The sequence below is a fragment of the Maniola hyperantus genome, chromosome 15 (assembly GCF_902806685.2).
Source record: "Maniola hyperantus chromosome 15, iAphHyp1.2, whole genome shotgun sequence".
In the NCBI taxonomy this organism is placed as follows: domain Eukaryota; kingdom Metazoa; phylum Arthropoda; class Insecta; order Lepidoptera; family Nymphalidae; genus Maniola; species Maniola hyperantus.
Genome location: NC_048550.1, coordinates 9509413 through 9533477, shown reverse-complemented (window position 1 = coordinate 9533477; position 24065 = coordinate 9509413). Strand labels below are relative to the sequence as shown.

Below are 24065 nucleotides of genomic sequence, written 5' to 3'. Positions count from 1 at the left end.
TGAGACAACGAAGTGATCCTATAGGGTTATCGTTTTTTCTTTTTCAGGTAGGTACGGAAGTCGGAATCTAGTCTAATAAAATAGAAAAGGTCACTCATTTTCGAATAATATTATAATCACACTCACAAAATAAGCACTTGGAAGTAGAAAATATTGACAAATGAAGGTTGGAACTCGCCGTTTATTTATTTATTTATACTTTTTTATCGAACTGCACTAAAATGATTAAGTACATCGTCGCGGACGCAAGCATCTGAAAATTAAAATATTTATTTGAAATTTTCTAATGAAATGTATAGGTAGGTAACAAGCTGGCCCGGCGAACTTTGTACCGCCTAACAGTAATTTTTTAAAAAAAATTCTCCGTAAGAACCATCCTCGTATTTCAAGGAATATTGAAAAAAGAATTAGCGAAATCGGTTCAGCTGTTCTCGAGATTTGCGATCAGCAACACATTCAGCCATTCATTTTTATATTTAGAGATTATTATAATTATAAGTAATTTTCGGTACGATTTCGGTTTTTTAAATTCTGGGAATAAATATCTGATTTTCTGGATTTTCAATAAGACGGCTGCTTGCATCTCAGGGATAGCTACTTTTTATCCCGGGAAATCAAAGAGTTCGTAATGAATTTTTAACATACCAAAATCCACGTAGACCAAGTCGCGGGAATCCAACGACCTACTTAATACCTATTAAACTACCTAGGAGCTTATATCAGTACCCTTATTATAAATGCGAAAGTGTGTTTGTTTGTTGGTTTATTGGTTTGTTGGTTTGTCCTCACGTCACGTCGTACGTCATGTAATCACGTCGCAACAGTGCAACGGATTAACGTGATTTTTTGTATGGGTATAGATAAAACCCTGGAGAGTGACATAGGCTACTTTTTATCCCGGAAAATCAAAGAGTTTCCACGGGATTTTTAAAAACCTAATTCCACGCGGACGAAGTTGCGGGCATCAGCTAGTTACTTATAATCACTAAAAACTTACCTACATTGTACATTAAAGTGGCATCAAGTGGGAAATACTCGTACACAGTCATTTCAATTCGTTGATAAGACATGAGCGATGAGAAATGTTGAATCTGAAAGTTAAGTGCTTTTTTTGGAAAATCAACTACACGTTGGTAAGTAGCTTAATTTAAATAAATAGATTTTTATCCAATAGAATAAAAATCTATTTACTACACAAAATTATACATTTGTATTATATTATTATTTGTATTTTTTTTGATAATTACTAAACAATTTATTACCTTAAAATAATAATAGCATACAATTCTATTAAATAAACTTAAATCTAAATTAAAAGTACTTAAAAATATTAAAATAAAACATATAAACTTAAATAAACCTTACCTACTTAAAATTAAACGTCGTCAAAAAGTCCGCCCATGGTTGCCCCTGGGCCAAAGGTGCCCATTAAGCTGGCACTATTGCCACGCTGAACGGCGATGGACAACCTTTGGACGTAGGCCCCGAAACATTTATTACGATACGATTGGTGCGATATTACTGCTGGTGTGCCTCAGGGTGGCGTGCTATCCCCGTTACCCTTTTCTATTTTCATTAATTCTTTAACTCAATATCTCCTCTCTATCACGTGCATACAGATGACGTCCTACATTCAAGCAACTCTTGACATTCTTCCGGCAGCCATTACTCAAATAAATAATGACCTGGAGTTAATCATGGAGTGGAGTCGATTTTATGGCCTCAATGTTAATCGAAGTTGTTCAAGAATATACGTCGTCGGCTAGATTATACAGTTTGGTAGAAACAACTTCGACAAGGCGGCTGACAGAAGAATTTATTAATCTCAGATTAATAAAATTTACTCCGCCGGCACAAAAACACGTCTTGACTGATCAAGTCTCCCGCATGCACCGTGGTACAATTCTATAGTAATAGTACACAAGTATTAGTATCTACGACAATAAAATATGGTCGTAATCTCAAAAAGTTACTGGTTACTTTTAATAAAATTTACTCCGCAGTCACAAAATCACATCTTACCAACCTGACAGCTAAACAAACCAGCCATTGTGCAGAACGGTGACATGCTTGTTATTGGCCTTCTGGCCGCGAACAATGACCGTTTTGACATTTCATAAATTTTTCAAGGTAGTTCAACTCTAGGACTACCTGGGCAAGTCTCCCGGATTTCTCCTACATATAGATATGTGTCTGACTGACATGTCAATAGAGCTGAGATTTGGCATTCCACCTCAGCGAAGCCGGGGCGGGTGAACCTTGGAATAAAATGAAAATAATTAGGTAGTTAGATACCTCCAATAACCATCTTAAATCTTGATTTTCTGTTGGAATGTTGTGTAGAGTTTGCCCAATTTTCAACGCCTGAAAAATGAATGCATATATAGGTAGGTACACGTATTTAATATTGAGGGTGTCTACTTCGCTTCTTCTTCGTTAATAGATATGTCATTAAGTACTAGGTAGATAGTGCCCGCAACTTCGTCCGAGATAAAAAGTAGCACATGTCCGTCCCCTGGGATGTAAGCTAATTACTGTATCAAATTCCGTCAAAATCGGTTAATGAAGGGCCGTTCGATGGGCCGTGAAAGCTAGCAGACAGACAGATACACTTTCGCATTTATAATATTAGAATGGAAGAATGGGTTTTAAAACGGATAACTCAAGTTTGTAGGTAGATCAGATACCTCAAGTTTTAGCAAGTTCCCAGCATAAGCTAGTAAATAAATTTTCAAAATTTGATAGAAAATCCAAATGGAGCAATTGATAACGTCGTGTGTATTGAGATTTTGATCCACCACGACCCCGTGGTAGATAATGTGGGCCTCGCTAACCATCGAGTGGAAGCACTGTAGGGCGGAAGCAAGGATAGGCCCTTGAAATGCTTCATTTATATACGTTTTTATTTCAAACGCTTTAACGTAAGCTAACTCCATTTGACGCAGTGTAAACAGTTGCTTAGATTTGACTTGAATCACCCCATCAGAGAGAATTTTCTTATCCTTTACAAGTTCAGAGCATTGTTCATTGATGTTTTTTAACAAGGCAACTACCATCATAACAAGCACGTAGTATAGAGCTAAGGTTACAAACTGTATTATTTGCGGTAAATCAAAAGTTAAAGCAACGAGTATCATCTTCCACAAGCTGCTCCCACGGGTAAAGTTGACAACAACTTGCATGAGTAAAATTGCAAAGAGGCTGCCCATAGTTATAAAGTTTACTTGAAATTGTAGACGGGAGAGGATACTTTGGTTTCTTCTGTTAGGTGGCGATCCGTACCAAGTGGCGATCACTGTATTTAATATTTTCAAATAAGATTCACGGTGTAGAAAAACACAGGTGTAAGTAACGACGCAAAAGGTAACAAGTAAGACCAATTCTAGTACGTAATTCATTTGCGTCATAATGACTTCGGTCATTGAAGTATTTTCGCTGGACAAAAACACGTTCTGAATATGCAATGCTAGAAATGCAAAAATAAGCATTACTACCGATATTCCACTTAGCGAATTGATGTAGACGGATTTACGAATTATTACGAAATGATTCGTCTTTTTTTGGAACTTTAGCCTATAAGGAAATAGACCGAAAAATGATGCGACAATGTATATCGGCTTCACGATCTCTTGTATAAGGAGTTTATTTTCTCGCGGTTTTGAAATGCAACGCTTTTTAAGAAATCTCAACATTTTAAAAGAAATAATAGGTACAGTACAACTACGAGAAAGTAAACGTACTGCATGGATGAAAATTGCCTAGCGTTTGATTCCGCAAGTAGTTAGGTAGGTACATTAAAAAAAATTGCTGTCGTTTGTATACTAAGTAAATCGTGTTTATCGTATAATGGACCGTATTTATGTTATAAAAAATTCATATTTTAGCAGTAAATAAAGGCGCAATCCGCTAATTAAGCTTTTACAGTCAAGCTTTTACACAGTGTGTCGATGTTGCTCCATGTGTAGCGTGATTTCATTTTAATGTTCATGAATCAGTACCTACCCATATTAAAATGCGAAAGTGTGTTTGTTTGTTGGTTTGTCCTTCAATCTCGTCACAACGGAGCAACGGATTGATGTAATTTTTTGTATGGTTATATTTAAAGACCTGGAGAGTGACATAGGGTAATTTTATCCCGGGAAATCAAATAGTTCCCACGGGATTTTAAAAAATCTAAATCCACGCGTACGAAGTCGCGGGCATGAGCTAGTTCGTTTATAATTGTTCCACGTCGTTATGGGATGTACTTTAGCTGTTCCCACGATGGTCGATATAACATATGTCCTAAGAGCCAGTGCGTGCCAGACCCTCCTTATTTTAAAAAGCTGAAAGTTTTTCTGCGTATTGTCGCCAACACTGGAAAGAACGTTTGTTTGGATGTTTGTTAGGATCATGGTAGCTTTGGAGGATAACAGGTAATAAAGGTGTGAAAATTTTTACGTCAAAGTATAAAGTCTAATTTTTTTATATTTTCTTCACAATAGCATAACAAATCACGTCATGCATTGCTAGTACGCTTAGAACAAAATTTTATTTCTCACCAACGTTGATAGTTTTTTCGAGTGTAGAAACACTTCAGTGTTATAGTAAAATGGATCTTAACCTACCTTGTTTTAAAGCTCAAGTTTGTCTACACATCTACAGCCAACGCTCCAAGCGGAAACGTTGCGAAATTAAAATCAGTGGTATTGAATTTTTTACTTCAATTCAAGGCTCTTTAGGTCCATTTTACTTTGACGTTATTGTGTTTCGGCTCTCGATTTCTAGCAACGTTGGTGAGACGTAAGATCTTAGACTTAGCGTACAGATACTCTATGCTTCCATTAATTTCTTATATAAATAATAATAATAATAATAATAATAAATAGTCATTTATTTAGGCAACTTGAACCCATTTGAACATACACAAAAGTAAATACAAATGTACGATTGTTAAAAAAAAAATGAAAATAATAAAGTTACAAAATATACAATAATAAAATTTAAATTAAATTAAAATTAGACATTGCCCCCAAATAGAAGGTTCGTACTTTATTTACGGTTATTGTCACGATGTACGGCAAGCCAGTACTTCAGTATGGGATTCTCAGGGCACTCGGAGCATACCCTGAGGACCTCGTTTTGAAAATCGCGGATGCGGGACCAAAATGCCGCAACACGAGATCTAATAACCGCGAAATTATAGCTTTCCAATGCGGTTTTCAGGTTTTCACCTTTATTAACGAAAAAGGTTTAAAAGTACTACTTATCTCTATTTGTACTGTCGGTTTGTACATAAAATTATAACTATTAGTCGCGGTCATCTTCGCTTTTGTCAGGCGTGGATTTGGATTTTTAAAAATCCCGTATGAATCCTCTGCTTTTCAAGATAAAAATCGACTTCCAAAACCTCTACAAAGTAAAAAATAACTTTGTTTCGACACGTGTATGTATGTATGTTGAAGTCGGGCGAGCTTCACGCTTTGATTTCTAGGTTCTATTATTATGCTCGCCCGACTTCATATATACATACACGTGTAGAAACAAAAGTTATTTCTTACTTTGTAGTGGTTTTGGAAGTCGGTTTGTTTTATATATTTTTTTTAAAGTTTTTTAGTGTAAGTAGTCATTGCTTGGTACCTAAAATATCAATTCACCAGCAAAACATTCCAAATCCACACGGCTTAGGAGTTCAGTACCTTGCAGCATTAGGCTTGAAGAGTTGGGACTTGGAATTCAATAACAAAGTCTATGCTCAGCATTTATCAATTACAATATTATTTCACCAGGAACAGTTCCTGAATCTCTATCTTTTAGGAGTGCTGTGCCATGCATGATGAGGTTTGAGGAGTTCGGACTTGGAGTGTAAACATGAAGCCGTTGCTTGATACCCAATATATCAATTTACCATCAGAAATTCCGGAATCCCTACGGCTTAGGAGTTCAGTACCTTGCAACATAAAATCTCTTTTGTATGGACACCCATACATTACCCAGTGTCTCAGAACAAGGACTAAAGAGAAAGAATCATAAAGAATATAAAAATTTGTGTCATGTGCTAGTACTTGCCATTTCATTTGCCAAATGGACCTCAAAATTTTTTTAGTATAAAAACCAATATATAAATTATAAAAAAATGAAATAAAACGAAACTAGTTCAAAAAAAACAACATGTTTTCTAAATTCTTTATGTCAAGATTGTTCATAAATCGTATAAAAGTAGTCGACACGAGAACGCTTCTGAGTTTACCAAGATTTTACAATAGGTTTACGAAGCGTGGTTACAGCAATTGTCCTGATGGTATGAAAGTGACTATCTGTGGAGCTGCTGGCTGCACAGGTACCTATGTGTTTACAAATGAAGTCAAATAAGTAATACTATTAAGAGAATACCAGAGAATACATTATCAACACCAGCCACCACTTCGCAGCGACAGAGTGAACTATGGCAATTGGCAACGATGTTAAGCTGGCTAGTAAACGTAAAATATGTAATTACTCAGGGTATATTTTATAATCAGTACCCTTATTCTAAATGCGAAAGTGTGTTTGTTTGTTGGTTTGTTGAGAACCCCTGACGGATCAGAATTCGGGGTGATGTTATTACATCAAATAAGTATGTCTAGGGCTTTCTTCTGTAATTCGTAGTTGTCCGATGTTATCCCGTAGCGGATTTACAGCGTAGATCTGCTACGGCGTTCTGCTACGAGATACGACTATCAGCTACAACTCTACGCTACATGATGTCATTGGAGTCTACGCGCAGTCTATCTACTATTTTGTACACTTCTTTTGCAGGTCAACCTCTTGCGCTGCTCTTGAAGCAATGCCCCTTGCTAGACGAGATAGCTCTGTATGACATTTGCGCCACCTGCGGCCAAGGCATGGAACTAAGCCATGTTGACACCAAGTGTAAAGTGTCTTCGTTTTCCGGCCGTCACATGCTTTGCGATGCTCTTAAGGTGAGGGATACCTATAGTATACGTGACAGGTCGAGATGGCAATCGCGCTATGAGGTAGGGGCACGCCCCGGACACACCACACTTCAACCGCGCTATCCCGCACCGGTTTATCTCGACCTGTCGTGTACTATATTCATGTCGGATTTGTCATTCACACACACATACACACTTCCATGACACAGCTAAATACAGCGTAAGTAAATTATCTCGCCGTTTGTTCTAACTTCTAAATAAGCGTAATAATAATAGCTAGTATTTAATAATCCTACTAATAGTATAAAATGCGAAAGTGTTCGTTTGTTGGGTTGTCCTTCAATTACGCCGCAACGGAGTAGGTAACGGATGACGTGATTTTTTGCATGGATGCAATCGTAATATATCCAATTAACCAACCACCTGGACATTAATATACTTAGGCTATATTTTATCAGGCATAATTAAAACACCTAATCCTATGGGATTTTTAAAAAACCTAAAACTTTAATAAGTCGTGGGCACGTACGGCGTAATGCACGTTGATACAATTGTCCACGACTGGGTACGACTACTGCATAATTTCACCAAGCAAATTAATCATGGTTTAGTTAACATTCTAGAGACATACAAATGTCTCCTTTTTGAAAATTTGCGTATGTTATCTGCCAAAAAGGGATAGCAATTAGCATTACAAATGTTTAACTAAACGGGGTTTAAATGCTTGGTGAAATTGGGTCTAAGTGGGTTTAGAAATGTCTGCTTGTTAACTAATCTTATACATTTACTTATTTAACAGAGTGCAAGAGTTGTCATAATAGTTGCAAGGAACAATTGCGACACCTTCGAGAACAGCGCTCCTATCATAACTGAAATTACTCTACAGATTTGCAACACATGTCCTTCGGTAATGATTTTTCTGTTTAAAATCTCTAGATCGACCTTAACTTCTAGCTTGTATCATCATGATCGCCCAATACTGAGCACGGGCTTCCTCTCAGAATGAGAATGGCTTAGGGCTAGGCCATAGTCCGCCACGCCAACTTAGTGTTTCCTCACGATCTTTTCCTTCACCGTTAAAGCAGGTGATATTTAACGCACATATAGGAGACCGATGTCTTTACCACTAGGCTATCACCGCTTTTTCATTGAAAATATCACATTTCTATTTTCTAGGCTTTCACGATAGTAGCAACGGAGCCAGTAGAAAGTATGGTCCCCATAGTAAGCGAGATACAGCGTCTGCGTGCTGTGTATAACCCGCGGAAGCTCCTAGGCTGTGTGGAGCTGAACTGTGTCCGTGCGAACACCGTGCTGGCTGACTTCCTGCATGTTCCGCCGGAATCCGTCCGCGTGCCAGTTATTGGCGGCGCGACGCCTCAGACCATGGTGCCGGTGCTCTCGGCCGCTGTACATCCGTGTAAACTATCGCAAGAACAGGTAATGGTTACATCTGATTATACACAATGTCTAAACTAAATTGCATACCGAATAGGTATTATTATTATAAGCACAAGTATTTTTAGTGCCTTAAAATTTCACTTTATTCTAAATCTCAGACGGAGTGCGTAACATCGTGCATAATGAGTGGCACAGAAGCAGTGTGTGAGGCTAAGGGCTGTGCGACCGCGACGCCCTGCCTGGCTGGCGCCTACGCCGTGGCGCGTACCGCCATCAACGTGGTCAAGGGGCTGCAGGGGAACAAGGACGTGATACAGTGCGCGTATGTGGACAGCCTCGGCACTTGCGCTCCTAACTGTCAGTTTTTCGCGAGTGAGGTGAGATAGGGATATATAGGTATCCTACTGAATGTGTCATGAGTGGCACGGAAGGAGTCTGCTAGGATAAGGGCTGTATGACCGTGACACCTGCCTGGCTGGCGCCTACGCAGTGGCGCGTACCGCCATCAACGTGGTCAAGGGGCTGCAGGGGAACAAGGACGTGATACAGTGCGCGTATGTGGACAGGCTCGGCACTTGCGCTCCTAACTGTCAGTTTTTCGCGAGTGAGGTGAGATAGGGATATATAGGTATCCTACTGAATGTGTCATGAGTGGCACGGAAGGAGTCTGCTAGGATAAGGGCTGTATGACCATGACGCCCTGCCTGGCTGGCGCCTACGCCGTGGCCCGTGGCACGTACCATCCATGTGCTCAATGTACACCCTTAGTTTTATAATATTTCTTCAATATTTCCAACTAAGTACTTAACAATTTCTAAGACTAACCGCTGTTGTTTCCTATCATACATGAGACCAGCCATGCGCAGGTTTACCATGAGTGAAAAAAATCGCTAAGTAATCTGATTTTAAAAATCGTAATTTTTTAGGTGGAGCTCGGATTTTTGATGTTGTGAGGATAGTCTTTTACCCTCTAACAAATAAACCTGGAATAGCGGTGGAATAGTTATACTCTGTTTTGTCTTTCTCTGTCATCAGTAATTTGACATTTGAAGGAAAAAGACAAAACAGAGTATAACTATTCCACCGCTATTCCAGGTTTATTTGTTAGAGGGTCAATTTTTACCTTATATTCGTTATAGTTAGTTTTTAATCAACATTAAATATTTCAGGTTGTTTTAGGCCCTGCTGGCATAGAAAAAAACTTGGGCATTCCAGAACTATCGAAGTTTGAGTGCTGTCTACTGTGCAACTGCTTGCCTTACGTACGGGATGAAATCGCTCGCGCGATATGGCTGGTAGGATCTATAAGCATGATCTTTATCTGAATTCTGAAGGTATCTATAGTCCGCGGCGGGTTGAGATGTCAATCGGGGTATGAGGTGGGGGGAGGGGGAGGGGGGGGGGGCACACCCGCACATTACCAGCACTATCTCGACCTGTCGCGTACTATACTGTAGGTTTTAGTCAGTGCTATTTATCACCTACAAAGGCCACAGCTACACAGCACTAGCATTTCGCGTATCGCTGATTACCTATGCATATAGTGTCTGGACCATTACCGCTAAGGCTCAGGATCCTTGGATATAATTATGAACCAGGGTTGTCGCAGGTGCATCTTGACATCCGTGGCTGCGGATGTGAATTATTAGAAGCACACATCCGCGGATGCGGATGCAGATGTCTGAAATAATGCAAATGTTCCGCATTTGCGGATGCGGATGCCAATATCCGTAACACCCCTGATAAACATGTGATTGAAACGAACGCTGCACCAGCCATGCCTAATGCTCGACTAGAGCTGGCACTCGGGCCTTACACTAAAAGTTTTGTTGCAGGTGTATACAATGTGCCAGCATTGCTGCTGCTCGACGTGCGTAGCACACCCGGGCACGTGCTGCACGCCGCCAATCGTGCCGTGCGCGCCGCCCGTCAACTGGACGTGCGACTACCCCGACTCTTGCCGCGATGAGTACCTTGCCTCGGTGAGTTCTTTTTCAGTTGCAAATGTTATAGTACGCGACAGATTGAGATGACAATCGGGGTATGAGGCGGGGTATGAGGCTGGGCGTTCCCTCCCCAATTGCCATCTCGACCTGTCGCGTACTATAGATGTACTCACATATTTTTTTAGTATTGCGTACCAGTAGGTAGGTACATAATATTTAGCAATTGTATTTTTTTTTTATCTCTACATAATAATATAATAATAAAGTCGCTTCTCGCGTCTGTACGTATGTATGAACGCGTAGATCTTTTAAATTACGCAACGGATTTTAATGCGGTTTTCACCAATAGATATAGTGATTCAAGAGGAAGGTTTATAGGTATAGTTTAATTCTCAAAAAATTAGAGATCCCTAGGGAAATTGAAATAGTGTGAATTAGGTCGGAAAAAATCCTCTCATTTGTGAGTTTCCGAGGCGTGCGCTGCCTAAATGGTCAAAGTTACATGAAAACAATATATATTCAAAATTGTTCGTCTTAAAAAGTTTTACAAAAAAGTCCGCGATAGCATACATGTATCTTTGAAGGTTGGCTCACAATACTCAATTTTATGATTTACGGCGGTGTCTCGGCGCCTATACCTCACTGACACCACACGAGTAGATATCTGACACCTCATTAGTATCTACGTTGGAACTTGCACCCATGCGAAGCCGGGGCGGGTGGCTAGGTATTACAATAAAACTTAAAGCTAGCCTTATCTAATTACCTACTATACAAATCATGCCCGCCTGGAATGGTGCCAAGAATGTAATAGGTACATATTTTGTCATACAGGTACATAAATGCATCATTTTCATCGCAGAAAAATTTTCAGACATTTTACAGCTCCAGAGCCCAGGATTTGCAATCGTGGGGTTTTAAAATCGTAATAAATATTCCACTTGTGTCAGATATGCCGTGAAATGACCTGCGTGTGCGGTTCCACGGAGCTGTGCTGGAGGCCGCGGGACCGAGAGTTCGACGCCGCGCGAGCTCTCAACTTGAAGCATCAGATGCCGCTAAAGGGACCCGCCTGCAACGTGTGCAATGTGCCTAAAAGCATCCGAATCGAGAAGATTTATAGAGATTGTGTGAAGAAATCTTGAAACTATCTGATATCACTTTGAAGTTGCCGCCAACCACTACTGTTTCTTGAGCATCGAGCGGTTTCTAACTTTTCATCCATCTCTCTTTAGGTACATCATATTCCCTTTGTCCTATATCACTAAGTTGTTACTAACACTAAGGTTTTCTTCTCACGCTTATCGTTGGCGCTGTAAATTAATATGTATAAGTACGCGACAGATCTAGATGGCAATCGGGGTAGTGAGGCTACGTCTCCCGCGCTATCCCGCACTGGTTTAGTGCGGGGGCTTTGCGGGTTAGCGGGGCGTCCCCAGTCCCCACCCCGATTGCCATCTCGACCTGTCGCGTACTATAGGGATATGAAGTGTTTCTACTATACTATAGGTATATGAGTGCACCTGACCTAGCAATAGGTACATAAGCTAGTCAGCCTACGCCTACAATCAGCGTGACAAGAAAACCAACCGTAGGTACTAGTAGAAGTTGTATTGGGATAGCAATATGCGGTGGGCTGCTAATTCTGAGTCGCGTAAGTACTTAGTAACTATATGGAGCTTTCAGGCTTCGACGCAATCTTTGTGATCTTATAAGTTGTACCTAACTACTCGTGTATTTGTTTATATTTGTTCTTTTTGAAGTTTTTGTGAAAAAAAAAAATCGACAGTAATTTTCAGTTTTTTATTTTAAATTCAAATCTAAAGATTTATTAATAAAACAGTAAAATAATTTGTGATAATACAAGAGACAGTTATTAAATTATTTATTTAATTATGTAAAAGTAAAACAAACATATAATTTATTGTTAAAAATTACTGAAAAACGCCTCTTATTTTACTATGGACATTGTATAGCATTTCCCTGATGCTACTGATGCAATTTCTTATTTTTGGTTCGCTTTTGCCCTGAAAGTGAAAACGGAAAGCAACGAAATCATACAAAAATAATACATTTAATAATACAGATGTGTATTACTTTTTAAAGGGATTTTGGTTAGCAAAATGGTATAATTATGTATAGTGCACGACAGGTCGAGATGGCAATCGGGGTATGAGGCGGGGGGACGCCCCGGACGGCGCACACACGCACACCTCCCGCGCTCGCCGGCACCGGGTTAGTGCAGGGACTGTGTAGTTGTGCGGGGCGTGTTCCCTCCCCGATTGCCATCTCGAACTGCTAATGTAACAGAAGAAATCCTTTTTTCCGAAGCTTCGAAAACTAGAGGCTCATTTTCTTTGGTTGATAACTTGCTCCTCGGGGACTCACGTATAGGGCTAGTGAAATTAGCCGGTCGAACACCCGCTCTCCGTTACGCCGTATGCGGGACATACATGCGGTATAGCGACGAAAGGAATTTACAATGCAGCCAAATGGCAAATCTTAAAAAACTTCCGCACACCGATTCCGTTATCTATTGACCAAGAAAAATGTGCCTTTGTTTAACTAGACTAGAAGATACACTTACACTTGAGTTGTTTACAATTTCAGAGTTTAATTCATCTCTCGGCTGCTTGGATTCGTCCACATTGGACGTTTTGGTTACTAAACATTTCTGTGGACATAAAAAGTTTATGGTGCATGAGTAAGTAACTAACTAGTAGATATACTTGAAAATACTTAAATTTACAAATAAAGAAAACAACGTACCCTGGATATGTTAATACTAATCCCCGATGGCTGATTTACAGACTTGAAAGATTTCTGTAAAAGATAAAATGTAAGGGTTTAGACAGACTGTCTGGAGTTGGACTGCAAGCTGAATTCAAAATTGCAATTCACATCTTAAAATGCAACTACATAGCAGTTGACAACACTGCCGTGTTTGAATTTAAAAGCCTTTAGGTGGATCCCACTATTTCCGTGGAAATAAGAAACGTCAACTGGTAAAAATAATTGTATGAGCGCCAAAAATATGGGAATTTAAAAACGAATGTATCAAAAATGAATGTTTTTGAAAATTACCACGTTTTTTGGTATAAGTGTTCTTGAATAACACTGACCAGCAGATAATGACTAGCTAAGTATCCTACGCGCTGCGCTGTTCGCCAGTGCCAGCGAGTGAAGTAAACCAGGCCCAAAATATTTTTGTCTTGATTCTAAGGATACAAATTTCAAGGTAACCTTTGGTAAGTTAATCATGATTCCTGAAGGTCCCTCGAAGGGCAAGCCAGGTCTATAGCAAGGACCCACCGAAGCTTTGCGATCCAACATCCACGCTTCACTTCTTGCTCCTATTTCCTAAGATTAAAATTATTTTTAGAAACAATTACATTTGGAAAACTCGAAGCACTTCTGATATAGACGCATTAGCGAAAGCTGCTTAGTCTATTAAAAATATAATAATAATAATAACTATTATTAATTAGTTCTATTAAAAATAAGAACATTGAATTGAAAAAAAATGTTAATAATAATTCTTCTTTGGTCACTGGTGATTCACGTAACAGCGCATTAGCTTGATTTTTGGATTATTTGGTGGAAGATATGAAGTGTTTAGAGTCTGGGTAGGAAGCAAAATTACCTGTACCTGTTCCGCTGTTTGTTTCCTGGATGCTAATACAGTCTTCTGGGCGTAAAAGCATCCACGAAATAGGAAGCAGTCCCTGCGACAACCGAGGTGTTTCCTGTCTCGTTACTCGTGAAGGTACATACAGCTATAGTCCGTAAAAAAAGACTCCTCACGCGCCATTTTAATTCTATGGGTCAACTATCATGTCAAAAGTACGGTTCGCCTATAAAATAAGGACTAAAATCCTTGTGGAGGATCCGTGAGGAGTTAAATTTTACGTGTTATACGTCGACGGAGCCACACAGAGCCCAAGTAAGCGACGATTACTGTACCGAATACCACGGGTAACAAACTATTGTACACTTATTAATTATATGTGACATCTAAATATATAAAAGGAAAAGGTGACTGACTGACTGACTGATCTATCAACGCACAGCTCAAACCACTGGACGGATCGGGCTGAAATTTGGCATGCAGATAGCTATTATGACGTAGGCATCCGCTAAGGATTTTTGAAAATTCAGCCCCTAAGGGGCGAGGTTTGAAATTTGTGTAGTCCAGGCTAGTATCTTATAAAAGGGCATCATTTACTTGGAAAAGCACTTTACCTGTAAAATAACATTATCTTGGTACTCTTTGTCTTTCCAAGAGATTTCTTTCTTCTTTATGACAGGAGAATCAGTAGTCTTTAGGATAAGAATTATTAATAATTTAATAACAGAGTAGAGTTGGTTTAACGACGAATGGAAGTAGTGAAACTCGTGTCCTCCTACTGTCTCGGTATTCCCATTTAGAGCGTTTTTTTAAGTCTGTTTTTTTAAATTGACGATATCTTATAGATATAGCCACAACTAGACATAATGAAACAATATCTAGTGGATAATCTGAGTCTGATAATATGAATAAAATGAAAGAGTCAAGAATATTATTGAAATAAACTAGCATTTTCTTGGTCACGAATAGACGCGGTATAAAAACGCAACGGGAATAATGATACAAGTAGTATCAGCATTACCGTCAATGGGAAAGCTCATTACGGGAATAGTGAGACGCACTCATTTCGATATACAGGGTACAACCAGAACGCTAGTAAAAACTTAGGATTATTGTTATACTACCACACTCTAACACAATCCAATACCAATAACAATTGCCTCATTTTGTAGTTTTAGGGATTTAGTATTTTTCAAACCTGCAATGTATAGCGTGCAAAACTCGGGTCAATGCCCCGCCTACGACGTGGCATTGACTCCGAGTGGCCTACTTACGCACAATATATCGTACAGTTTTACAAAATTATATGAGTTTAATATTTTTTTCACGTTTTTCTTTGTGGAATCATGAATATCAGTAATCTCCAGTACTATCACCTGTGTTCGTTTTTGTCAGCGTTCTGGTTACACCCTGTATTGTGTTAAAGGCAATGAAAGATCATTTTTAATATTATAATTTTATGTACACAAATAAATACACACACACATTCACAGCCACATTCATGATTCCAGCTGGCCATTCCTAACCACCAGCATTTAAATACCTGTTCACTTTAATGGATTTAAGGCATGTTACAGAAGTCCATCAATCTCCCCAGCCAAAACTTAACTGTAACAGAATTCACGCACGTACCTTTATATGATCTTAATTATGGGCTTCCGATACGGTCAAGCGTCTTGACGTCAAGTCAAGTAGGTACGTAGATTTATGCTTGGGCCAAGCATTTTGACCGTTTAAAATGTTTGCTTGATGCTTGAGTCAAGCATTTACGTGCTTGACGGTGATTGATGTGTTGTATTGTTTATATTTTTGTTTGACGCGATGTTCGTACAGTGTTCGAGATATGAAAAAAGCGCCGTTTGCTGGCTCAAGCTGCTTGACAAAAAAAACTACGTGCTTGACGGCAAGAGACTTGACCGTCTCGGAAGCCCTTACTCGTAAGCTGGCAATCAAAAATGGCCAGCTAGTATAATGGTCGGGGAATCAAGCACACTGGGTGCGTTGAATGATGTGTAGAGGCATGTCTATATGGGGTAGCCGCGGTGCGTAGAGACGTTCTCTTCAGAGGGGGCCTCGTATGCCACTCCGCAGCAGAACAGCTTTTGCACGGTGCGGGATATGCGCGACGCCCGGGAGTCGGTGCGCGGCAGCCCGCCTGCCTCTTCGTCATCCGACTACAACAATTGCAAATAAGATTCATTAACAACGGATAGTGGGCCGGGTTTTTAGCACGAATCGTCACAACGCACGATGTGTCAAATGTTAAGTAGTCAGAAATCCTATATTCCTAAGGAGTCCATTAGACAATATGTTTCACCACTGACCTATGATTAACGGAATTGGCTAAAGCAGAACCTATCGTCTACCTAATCATCAACCAAACGGAATTCATTACGATGTGATAACGACTATCATAATTTGACATTGATTTAAACCGTAACTCTTTGTTTTCCGATAAATCAAGTACCTAAGTAGGTATTTAAGTAAGCGGGCTGCCGCGCACCTTTTGGGGCTTGCAAAGGTCAATGAACAACATGAAAAACATTCAATGAGGTCTCAAGGTAAGTATAATGTCTTTCTAACTAAAGACGCACCGCTGCAGACCACAAGTGTCACGAAATCGTGGTGTATGCGAATTCGTACATAAGACCGTGCTTTGCAGAAATGCGTTTAAGAGAACTCTCTTGGTTGTTCAACTGGACTGAACCCGTCGGAAATATCTGAGCGCCTCGCTGGAATGCGTTTCCCATCGCGCTTCCCTGCAGCTCGCCCGTTTTCGCCTATGGCAGTACCCAAAGAGTATATAAACACTACGTTCTACCAGTACCGTTGCCAGTACCAGCCGTTGCCAACGCAAGCACGTTGCATGATGCTATTGAACCAGGTTATCAGATATTTCCGACGGGTTATATAATATGTTTATCGATTTGAGACGACGCCGCCGCGACGATGAGGACGATGATCATTAAATCATCCAACAAGTTACAACATCTAATCATCATCTATTGTGTGATCTTTAAGAGACTATTTTTACTTTACCAATTCCGAATGTTCCTTTCCCACTTCTGGAGTCTGCAACTCTTTAATTTCATCCGAGATACTGTCGTTGTCATCCTCCTTTGATGTGTTCTTTGCTGTTTTCGTTTCTTTAACAATAGAATCGGACTGTACATCTGGTATGGCTTTCTGTAACAAGATATTTTTACATTCAATCATAAATTTTTCATCTAATGTTTTATTTAATACTAGCTTATGCTCGCGACTTCGTCCGCGTGGACTACACAAATTTCAAACCCCTATTTCACCCCCTTAGGAGTTGAATTTTCTAAAATCCTTTCTTAGCGGACGCCTACGTCATAATAGCTATCTGCATGCCAAATTTCAGCCCGATCCGTCCAGTAGTTTGAGCTGATAGATCAGTCAGTCAGTCAGTCAGTCAGTCACCTTTTCTTTTTATATATATAGACTAGCTTATGCTCGCAACTTCATCCGCGTAGACTGCAAAAATTTCAAACCCCTACTTTGACCCCTCAGTTGCTGAATTTTTAAAAATTACTTTCTTACCGGATGCCATAATAGCTATCTGCATGCCTTTCAGCTTGGTCCGTCCAGTGGTTTGAACTGTGCGTTGATAGATCAATGAGTCAGTTAGTCAAACATTCAGACAACTATTCTTTTATATATATATGTATATATAGATTTAACATTCAAAAATTGTCATGACTTATTTTAGAACTTTTGTTTTAGTGTTTCATATCCTATCAACACTGACGAAAGAATTTAAAAAAATCCCAGCGCAATTTCAGACCATGTTACAATCGTCTATTTAAAATACCATGTGTCACAATTTTACAATTTATCGTTTAGGATAGTGTGCATATCTTATCTATTAAATTGACCAAAAGCACGCGCATCGCGTGAACATATTTTGTTGTTTTTATAAAGCTTTTAACAACCTCCCTAGCGCAGTGATGAGCGCTGATGTCATCCATTAAGTAGGGGGTCTCTCCCTGGATTTGATTTGTATCGGAGGCAATTGGGAATTTGTAATTATTTTTAATTATTTTCTCTAGTATAAGATTTTATACCTCACCATCTCACCAACGTTGATAGAATTCAAGCGTCGAAACACAACCGCGTTATAATATGCGAGATTCCCTTTAGATAAAGAATACATGAAGTCCGAATTTTTGGAATGCTCATGGAATAGGAAATAAAAATGATGTTTAAATTTTCGCCAAGCGAAATCGCGGACAATCGCTTATCTAAATATATAAAAGAAAAAGGTGACTGACTGACTGTCTGACGGACTGATCTATCAACGCACTGCTCAAACTACTGGACGGATCGGTCTGAATTTTGGCATGCAGATAGCTATTATAACGTAGGCATCCGCTAAAAAAGGATTTTTTTAAATTCAACCCCTAAGAGGGTAAAATGGAGGTTTGAAATGTGTGTAGTCCACGCGGATGAATTCGCGGGAATAAGCTAGTAGAAATTAGAAACTGATATAGGTATGTTTTTTACCTTTCTAACAACTTCTAACGTTGCTAATGTGATCGATTCGGAGGAAGGTTCCCGCTTCTTAGTACTAGATGATAATTTTTTTGCGACGCTATGCTTGTGCTTAGCAGAAGATATCGCTGTAAAAACAAAAATAATTTGAAATAAAACTGATTGTTTCCTTTCACTAGAAGTAATTTAATTATGCAATCATATTAGGTATCTTGATTACCATGTTCACACTCCTTTTGCTCCTCAATTCCTGTGCTATCTGTTCCAGCTGAATTTTCGGCTACATGTTTCAATTCTTCGGCTGCGGGTGGCAAAATTATTTATACGCAATTGATTTTATTTATGTAAGTAGGTACTTACTAAACATGCAAGAACGATCCAATGAATTTAAAAAAACACATTCAGCAGGGTGGATTTAAAAATCTGTTGAAAGATGTATCTTTTATATTAAAAAAAGTTCCGCGTTTGTGATTATTGAAACATTTTACTTGTTGGCTTACAACTTGTGAGTTAATTGGTCTTGTATCCAAATCTTAGCAGAGTTCATAGTTTTTTAATAATAAAACTAGTTATCTACGCGCCAGATTTTAGTCTAAATAGGTACAATATAATATTTAAACTGGAAATCTACCTCAATGATTTAATTTAGCTTTACTTGCACTCTAATGAATTTTCAATTTTTTTTGTACAGTAACATTTTTCTGTTGTAAATCCACCTAGTGATGAGATTACTTACAAGGGATGACGGGTGCCTTTGAGTACTTTTGGTGTAAGTCTGAGTCGTGGAGCAGCTCGTTGGGTCGGCAGGGCTTATTGTGGCGACTGCCGGTCGTCGTCTCCACCATTATAACCGAGCCTACCTGGGCGGTTCCGCCACTATTTTTTTCTTGTTCGGACATCCTCTACAGCAACTCAAGCATCCATACGTCTAATTTTCCCCTAACTCTCGCTTTTTTATCACCAGAAAATTAGCTAACAATTTTTAGAAAAGTACAAATGACTGAAACGTCACGCTTAGCAATTTTGATAGATAATTAATTTTTTTTCAATATCTTCTATTTTTGAAATGCCTTCCTCAAAAAGTATAAGGTTCTTATTATCATCAGAAATGTATCTTTGTTCACAAGTCCTTGTGATTCCTGAATGGACAGCACAGCATATAGGTATTTCTCTCTGCAATAATATAATATTTTGTACTTCATATTTCTATGCTCTGAAGTACTCTCACGAGCTCTATCCATTATTGACTAGACAGTGAATCAAATGATGTTTTGACCGGCCTCGGCTTTGCCCGTGTGGACAGAGAATATCTTCATTTAAAAAACATGCAGAAAGCCCATTGATATCTGAGAAAACCTAGGTTTTCGTTACGATTTACATGCAAAATCGTAAATTAGTTTCTCCTTTTATTAAAAAAACTAGCTTATCCACCTATTTTCACTCGCGTGTATATAATCTATGTCGGTCTGGAATAATGTAATAACCTTTCAAAAATGGGGAAAGAATTTTTGGTGCATTAGTTCCGAATGTACAAACTCGCAAAATTCCTACTCTGTCTAATATTAGTATAGAATAAGAAAAAAAAATTATGAGTACAAAAAGAAAATCAAGATATATAGGTAGATAAAATAGAAATAAAACTTTAATTTCTTAAAGTCAGAGAGAAAGAAGAAGGAACGCTTTGAAAGAATTGGGACATCTCAAATCATACCTACATTGTCTAAATGGCATAATGATGTAAAATTTTCCTTTTTATCCAAATTATTGTTTTAATCACATTTTAAACATATCAGGAAATAAATATGCTCGGGAAGAAGAAAATAAAATGTGATGGAAAATAAACAGTCTTCGTCTAAGACGAAAATAATATCCATTCAAGAAGAGAAATTAATACGAGAAGTCAACTACGACTCTCTTGTTGAAAAATCAAACCGTCCTAAAAAACTATTTTTAGGTATAGTACGCGACAGGTCGAGCTGACAATCCGGGTGAGGACGCCCCGCACACCCTTACAGCCCCCGCGGTAACCCGGCGCGGCATAGCGTGGGTTACGTGGACTTGCGGGTGTGCGGGGCATCCCTCCGCCTCATAGCCCGATTGCCACCTCGACCAGGTCGCGTACTATAGGTGCCCAGCGTCAAATATAATGAAAAAATTCTATACTTATATTATGTTTTTTTTAAATAGATATTAAAGTAGAGGTAAAGTTTATTTTGACCCCAGGTTTAAAAATTTGTAATGCCTCAATTTTATTGCTATTAGATATCAATTTAAATATCTAGTATCTAGTTCATTCCTATTTTTAATTGGTTTTCAATTTTTAAGTGTGATGTTTTATTTTTCAGAAATAGTACAAAAAGGTTCAAATGTAAAAAACTCAGGTAAAAAAGTACTTGTTTCAATAAAACCAAGAACACCAGCAATTAAAACTTTATATATAGCTGAAAAGAATAGATTTCATTCCAAAAATGTTAGTTATTTACCTATGTAAATCAGGATTGTTTTATTAAGTAGTTTACTCAAATTATTAAGGTCAAACAAAAAATTTTAATTACAGCGTTCAGAGAGATCAGGTTCAAGGCTTGCTATAGGAGACCATTCATCATTTATAACACGTAAGCATACCTATAGATATACCTATTTCAATGAATATAATATATTCAAATATAATTTTAGAATTGATTTCCTCTCTAATTTTCTTAGATTTCAGTGAAAATGTATCAAATACAATTAATTCAGCTCCTTGTGGCACTATCCATGTTTTAAAAGGTCGGGTAAAGAGCGAAATTATTGGCGAAAGGACATCAACAAGTACTTTACTTGTAGAAAGTTCTACGGAATTTTCACAATGGTCAAATACTGAAAACTCTTCTCAAATTTCCATCAAAGATACAAAAGAACCTTCAGCAGGAAAATGTTATATTTACTCCGAACCACAAATAAATATGAGTCTTCCTAAAGTTGATAAACTTACTCAGAACAGCAAAACAAATCTGAAAAAAGTTGATATCGGAACACTTATTGTAACAGGAATACCTTCCGATGAAAAAACTTCACCACTTTATATTTCTCACATAAACAAAAGGATAGAACAATTAGAAAGAAAAATTTTAAAACAGGAAATGGTATTTCGTTCTCTTGACCCTAATCTTCCATTTTCGTCATCTGATGAAGAAGAACAGGAAAATAAAATGAGAGCTTCGTCAAGCCATGGAAGGGCAGGCTGTAGCTATATTGAATATAGTCATATCCCCGAAACATCTGCGTTTCAACGTTATTCTCAACAACCAGCGCCTTTATCAGCTAGTAAAGCTACAACTATTCAAAAAGAACATAATTCTGAACAATACGGTCGTGATTTTACACTGTATGACGGAATTACAGCGAGAGGTAAGCGACAGTGTGCATCAGTTCCTTGTAAAAGAGACGATGGTTCAAAAATGGCTGCAGAGAGAGTTCATAAAATAAGACACAAGCTCAATCCAGTAAGGGACTATAGACTAATGGATACAGTTCATTACTTAGCTCAGGGAGAGTTTGCTCCGCGGGATGATGGTATTAAATTAACACCATCTCGGGAAGCTGTACTAAGTGATATAATATACGAAGACGTTTGCCGTACCCACTGGCCTAATGCTCGTCTTGCGCGACGGGTGCATCATCCAGATCGATATAGAACAAGATCAGACTTACAACAATTGATTGACAGCTTACTCAGGGAAAGAGTAGCTCACGTAGAACGGAGAAAACGCCGTCATTACAGAATTGTTAAGCTTAATCATCGCCATGAAAATAACTGTCGGCCAGTCGGTAAGACTGGAGATATTATAGTTGCTAGTCACAAAAATAGACAAGGCAACGAAGATATAGCTGCTAGTGATCATAACACCGCCAATACCACCATCGCAGATAAACGAAGAAATGATCGAAGTTTTTTTAAAAACCGCCAAAGTTATGAACGCCTAGTCTTTCCAGAATCGCGACCTGACCGGCGGTTTAGACAAGAAGATTGTTCTCCTGGACCAAGCTATGCTGCACCCCGGTCCACCACTGCCAGGGCACCAACATGCTGCTATCGTACATCTAGTCCAAGTAAACCTATACAAACAATTAAACCCGAACCTACAAATCAAGATACTAGTACTCAAGATTTTACAAGTGGCAGTAGTTATACCACAGGCAAGACACACCTTAAATATCCTCGCTTAGTGGTGAAAAAGAACTCATCAAGAAAAAAAGATAAGGAGGAACCTAACCTTGAACACTATATTTTATTACCGACTCTAGTAGTAAAAACTTCATCCAATATGAGGCGTCAAAAAAAATTTAGTGAACTATATCATCGAATACTAAATTTACAACTAAATAAAGGTACCCACGAGGCTAAATAACTTTATTTATATAAATAATATGTTTATTTCGTGAGTGAATATTAATTATTCCTTGTCATTTTCAGCCGTTAAAGAAAAACTTGATGATGAATCAACGATGGACAACTTAAAATGAAAAAAAATATTGGCTTGAACATAAATGTAACAGTTTCAAGCAGCAAAGAATCCCTAAATAAGAAATAACAGAAACTAATTGCTCTCGAATGAAATTACCAAAAACCATCATAATTCAAATCAGTTTATATTTATTTCTAACTAAACACAATATAATATCTTCAAAACACGATCAGTAATATTACTTATATTATTAATTCTCTCAATTAATAAATTTAGGATATCGGTGTATAAAACATTCACGGTGTACGTGAATGTTTTTGAGAATCTTTGTTTTTTGATCAGCCATAATAACATCTTTGATATTTGTTACTATTTTGAGCAGTGCCACATAAAATATATGTGATGTCATAAGTAGGTAGGTACATATTTATAATAACACATATTATAATAATAAGTTCTTATACGTAGTTTTTGAAATATATTATATTTGTTAAAAACCTGCTGACTCTTTTGTGTCCACCGTATTACTTTTCCTAATAAGTTGATTACTTCACTCTGTAATAATGTGACCTCATTCCTACGACATGCACACAATAGACTCACCCCAAACCGATTTTAGATATAAAACAGTTTCAAATCATTCTTACTCGTACATGGAGAGCCAATCATGAAACGGAGACTCTATGAAAGGATAAGTAACTTAGGTTTTTTATTAAATATGTTGCTGTGTCATGGACAGGCTTGATATTAAGTACCTACCTTAGGTCAAATTAATATATTATCTTTGCTTAGGTTGACGATTTAACTCAAGATAAGAGCTTGTTAGAAAGTCCTGATAGTTGAAATGAATTATGCATATAAAATTCATAGCAAACACTTTAAGAGGCTTGAATATAATTATTTTGGGATCACATATCCCAGACTTGGTTTACAGCTTTTTGTTCATTTTCACTGGTCTATAGAGAAACCCATTGTCGATAATCGACAAAGTGCGAGTTTCTATCAACTAGTGAATTCCATTGGTCGGTACTAATCCATTTTCTTTATTCGTGTCATGCATCGTTTCTTAATTACTGTTCCCGCCTTAGTTCCCGCATGCTGTGTATCGACCGAATCATCGACCACTGAAAATGAGCCAGTAGGTAGTTAATAATCATTAATGCTTTGATGATAAAATATGTTTTGATGACATAGGTGTAAACCACTATAGGTT

General features: G+C 38.3%; 4 protein-coding genes across 4 annotated transcripts; 2 read left to right on the top strand and 2 right to left on the bottom strand.

The window, feature by feature from the left end:
• Nucleotides 1-193: 193 nt before the first annotated feature.
• On the bottom strand, nt 194-3422 carry LOC117988835 (uncharacterized). Its single transcript, XM_034976095.2, has 4 exons — nt 2688-3422; nt 2296-2364; nt 1002-1091; nt 194-253 (listed from the first exon to the last, which is right to left on the bottom strand). Exons 1-4 carry the CDS (start codon nt 3420-3422, stop codon nt 194-196), a joined length of 954 nt encoding a protein of 317 aa, XP_034831986.2.
• A 2703-nt stretch (nt 3423-6125) lies between these two features.
• On the top strand, nt 6126-11892 carry LOC117988836 (malate dehydrogenase, mitochondrial-like). Its single transcript, XM_034976097.2, has 8 exons — nt 6126-6319; nt 6778-6941; nt 7714-7821; nt 8091-8354; nt 8474-8692; nt 9485-9610; nt 10151-10297; nt 11212-11892. Exons 1-8 carry the CDS (start codon nt 6151-6153, stop codon nt 11404-11406), a joined length of 1392 nt encoding a protein of 463 aa, XP_034831988.1. The 5' UTR covers nt 6126-6150; the 3' UTR covers nt 11407-11892.
• Nucleotides 11893-15843: 3951 nt separating this feature from the next.
• LOC117989044 (uncharacterized) lies at nt 15844-19425 on the bottom strand. Its single transcript, XM_069503333.1, has 5 exons — nt 19141-19425; nt 18625-18705; nt 18417-18532; nt 16929-17075; nt 15844-16063 (listed from the first exon to the last, which is right to left on the bottom strand). The coding sequence occupies exons 1-5, from the start codon at nt 19301-19303 to the stop codon at nt 15914-15916; spliced, it is 657 nt and encodes a 218-aa protein (XP_069359434.1). The 5' UTR covers nt 19304-19425; the 3' UTR covers nt 15844-15913.
• Nucleotides 19426-20127: 702 nt separating this feature from the next.
• Nucleotides 20128-23049, top strand: LOC117989229 (uncharacterized). The gene is made up of 5 exons (XM_069503318.1): nt 20128-20358; nt 20750-20874; nt 20962-21019; nt 21108-22775; nt 22861-23049. The coding sequence occupies exons 1-5, from the start codon at nt 20235-20237 to the stop codon at nt 22908-22910; spliced, it is 2025 nt and encodes a 674-aa protein (XP_069359419.1). The 5' UTR covers nt 20128-20234; the 3' UTR covers nt 22911-23049.
• The last annotated feature ends 1016 nt before the right edge of the window (nt 23050-24065 follow it).

What these genes read in the sequence shown, in the direction of transcription:
- LOC117988835 (XM_034976095.2), bottom strand. Translation starts at nt 3,422, where the DNA reads ATGACCGAAGTCATTATGACGCAAATGAATTACGTACTAGAATTGGTC. An exon ending in GGAACTTGCTAAAACTTGAG is followed by an intron (nt 2,365 to 2,687) that starts GTATCTGATCTA and finishes TTCATTTTTCAG; the next exon opens with GCGTTGAAAATTGGGCAAAC. An exon ending in ATTTAAGATGGTTATTGGAG is followed by an intron (nt 1,092 to 2,295) that starts GTATCTAACTAC and finishes CTTAACTTTCAG; the next exon opens with ATTCAACATTTCTCATCGCT.
- LOC117988836 (XM_034976097.2), top strand. Translation starts at nt 6,151, where the DNA reads ATGTTTTCTAAATTCTTTATGTCAAGATTGTTCATAAATCGTATAAAA. An exon ending in TGCTTTGCGATGCTCTTAAG is followed by an intron (nt 6,942 to 7,713) that starts GTGAGGGATACC and finishes CTTATTTAACAG; the next exon opens with AGTGCAAGAGTTGTCATAAT. An exon ending in TCGCTCGCGCGATATGGCTG is followed by an intron (nt 9,611 to 10,150) that starts GTAGGATCTATA and finishes GTTTTGTTGCAG; the next exon opens with GTGTATACAATGTGCCAGCA.
- LOC117989229 (XM_069503318.1), top strand. Translation starts at nt 20,235, where the DNA reads ATGGAAAATAAACAGTCTTCGTCTAAGACGAAAATAATATCCATTCAA. An exon ending in TCCTAAAAAACTATTTTTAG is followed by an intron (nt 20,359 to 20,749) that starts GTATAGTACGCG and finishes TTTATTTTTCAG; the next exon opens with AAATAGTACAAAAAGGTTCA. An exon ending in ATAGATTTCATTCCAAAAAT is followed by an intron (nt 20,875 to 20,961) that starts GTTAGTTATTTA and finishes TTTTAATTACAG; the next exon opens with CGTTCAGAGAGATCAGGTTC.
- LOC117989044 (XM_069503333.1), bottom strand. Translation starts at nt 19,303, where the DNA reads ATGTCCGAACAAGAAAAAAATAGTGGCGGAACCGCCCAGGTAGGCTCG. An exon ending in AAAGGCACCCGTCATCCCTT is followed by an intron (nt 18,706 to 19,140) that starts GTAAGTAATCTC and finishes TGCCACCCGCAG; the next exon opens with CCGAAGAATTGAAACATGTA. An exon ending in CGTTAGAAGTTGTTAGAAAG is followed by an intron (nt 17,076 to 18,416) that starts GTAAAAAACATA and finishes ATCTTGTTACAG; the next exon opens with AAAGCCATACCAGATGTACA.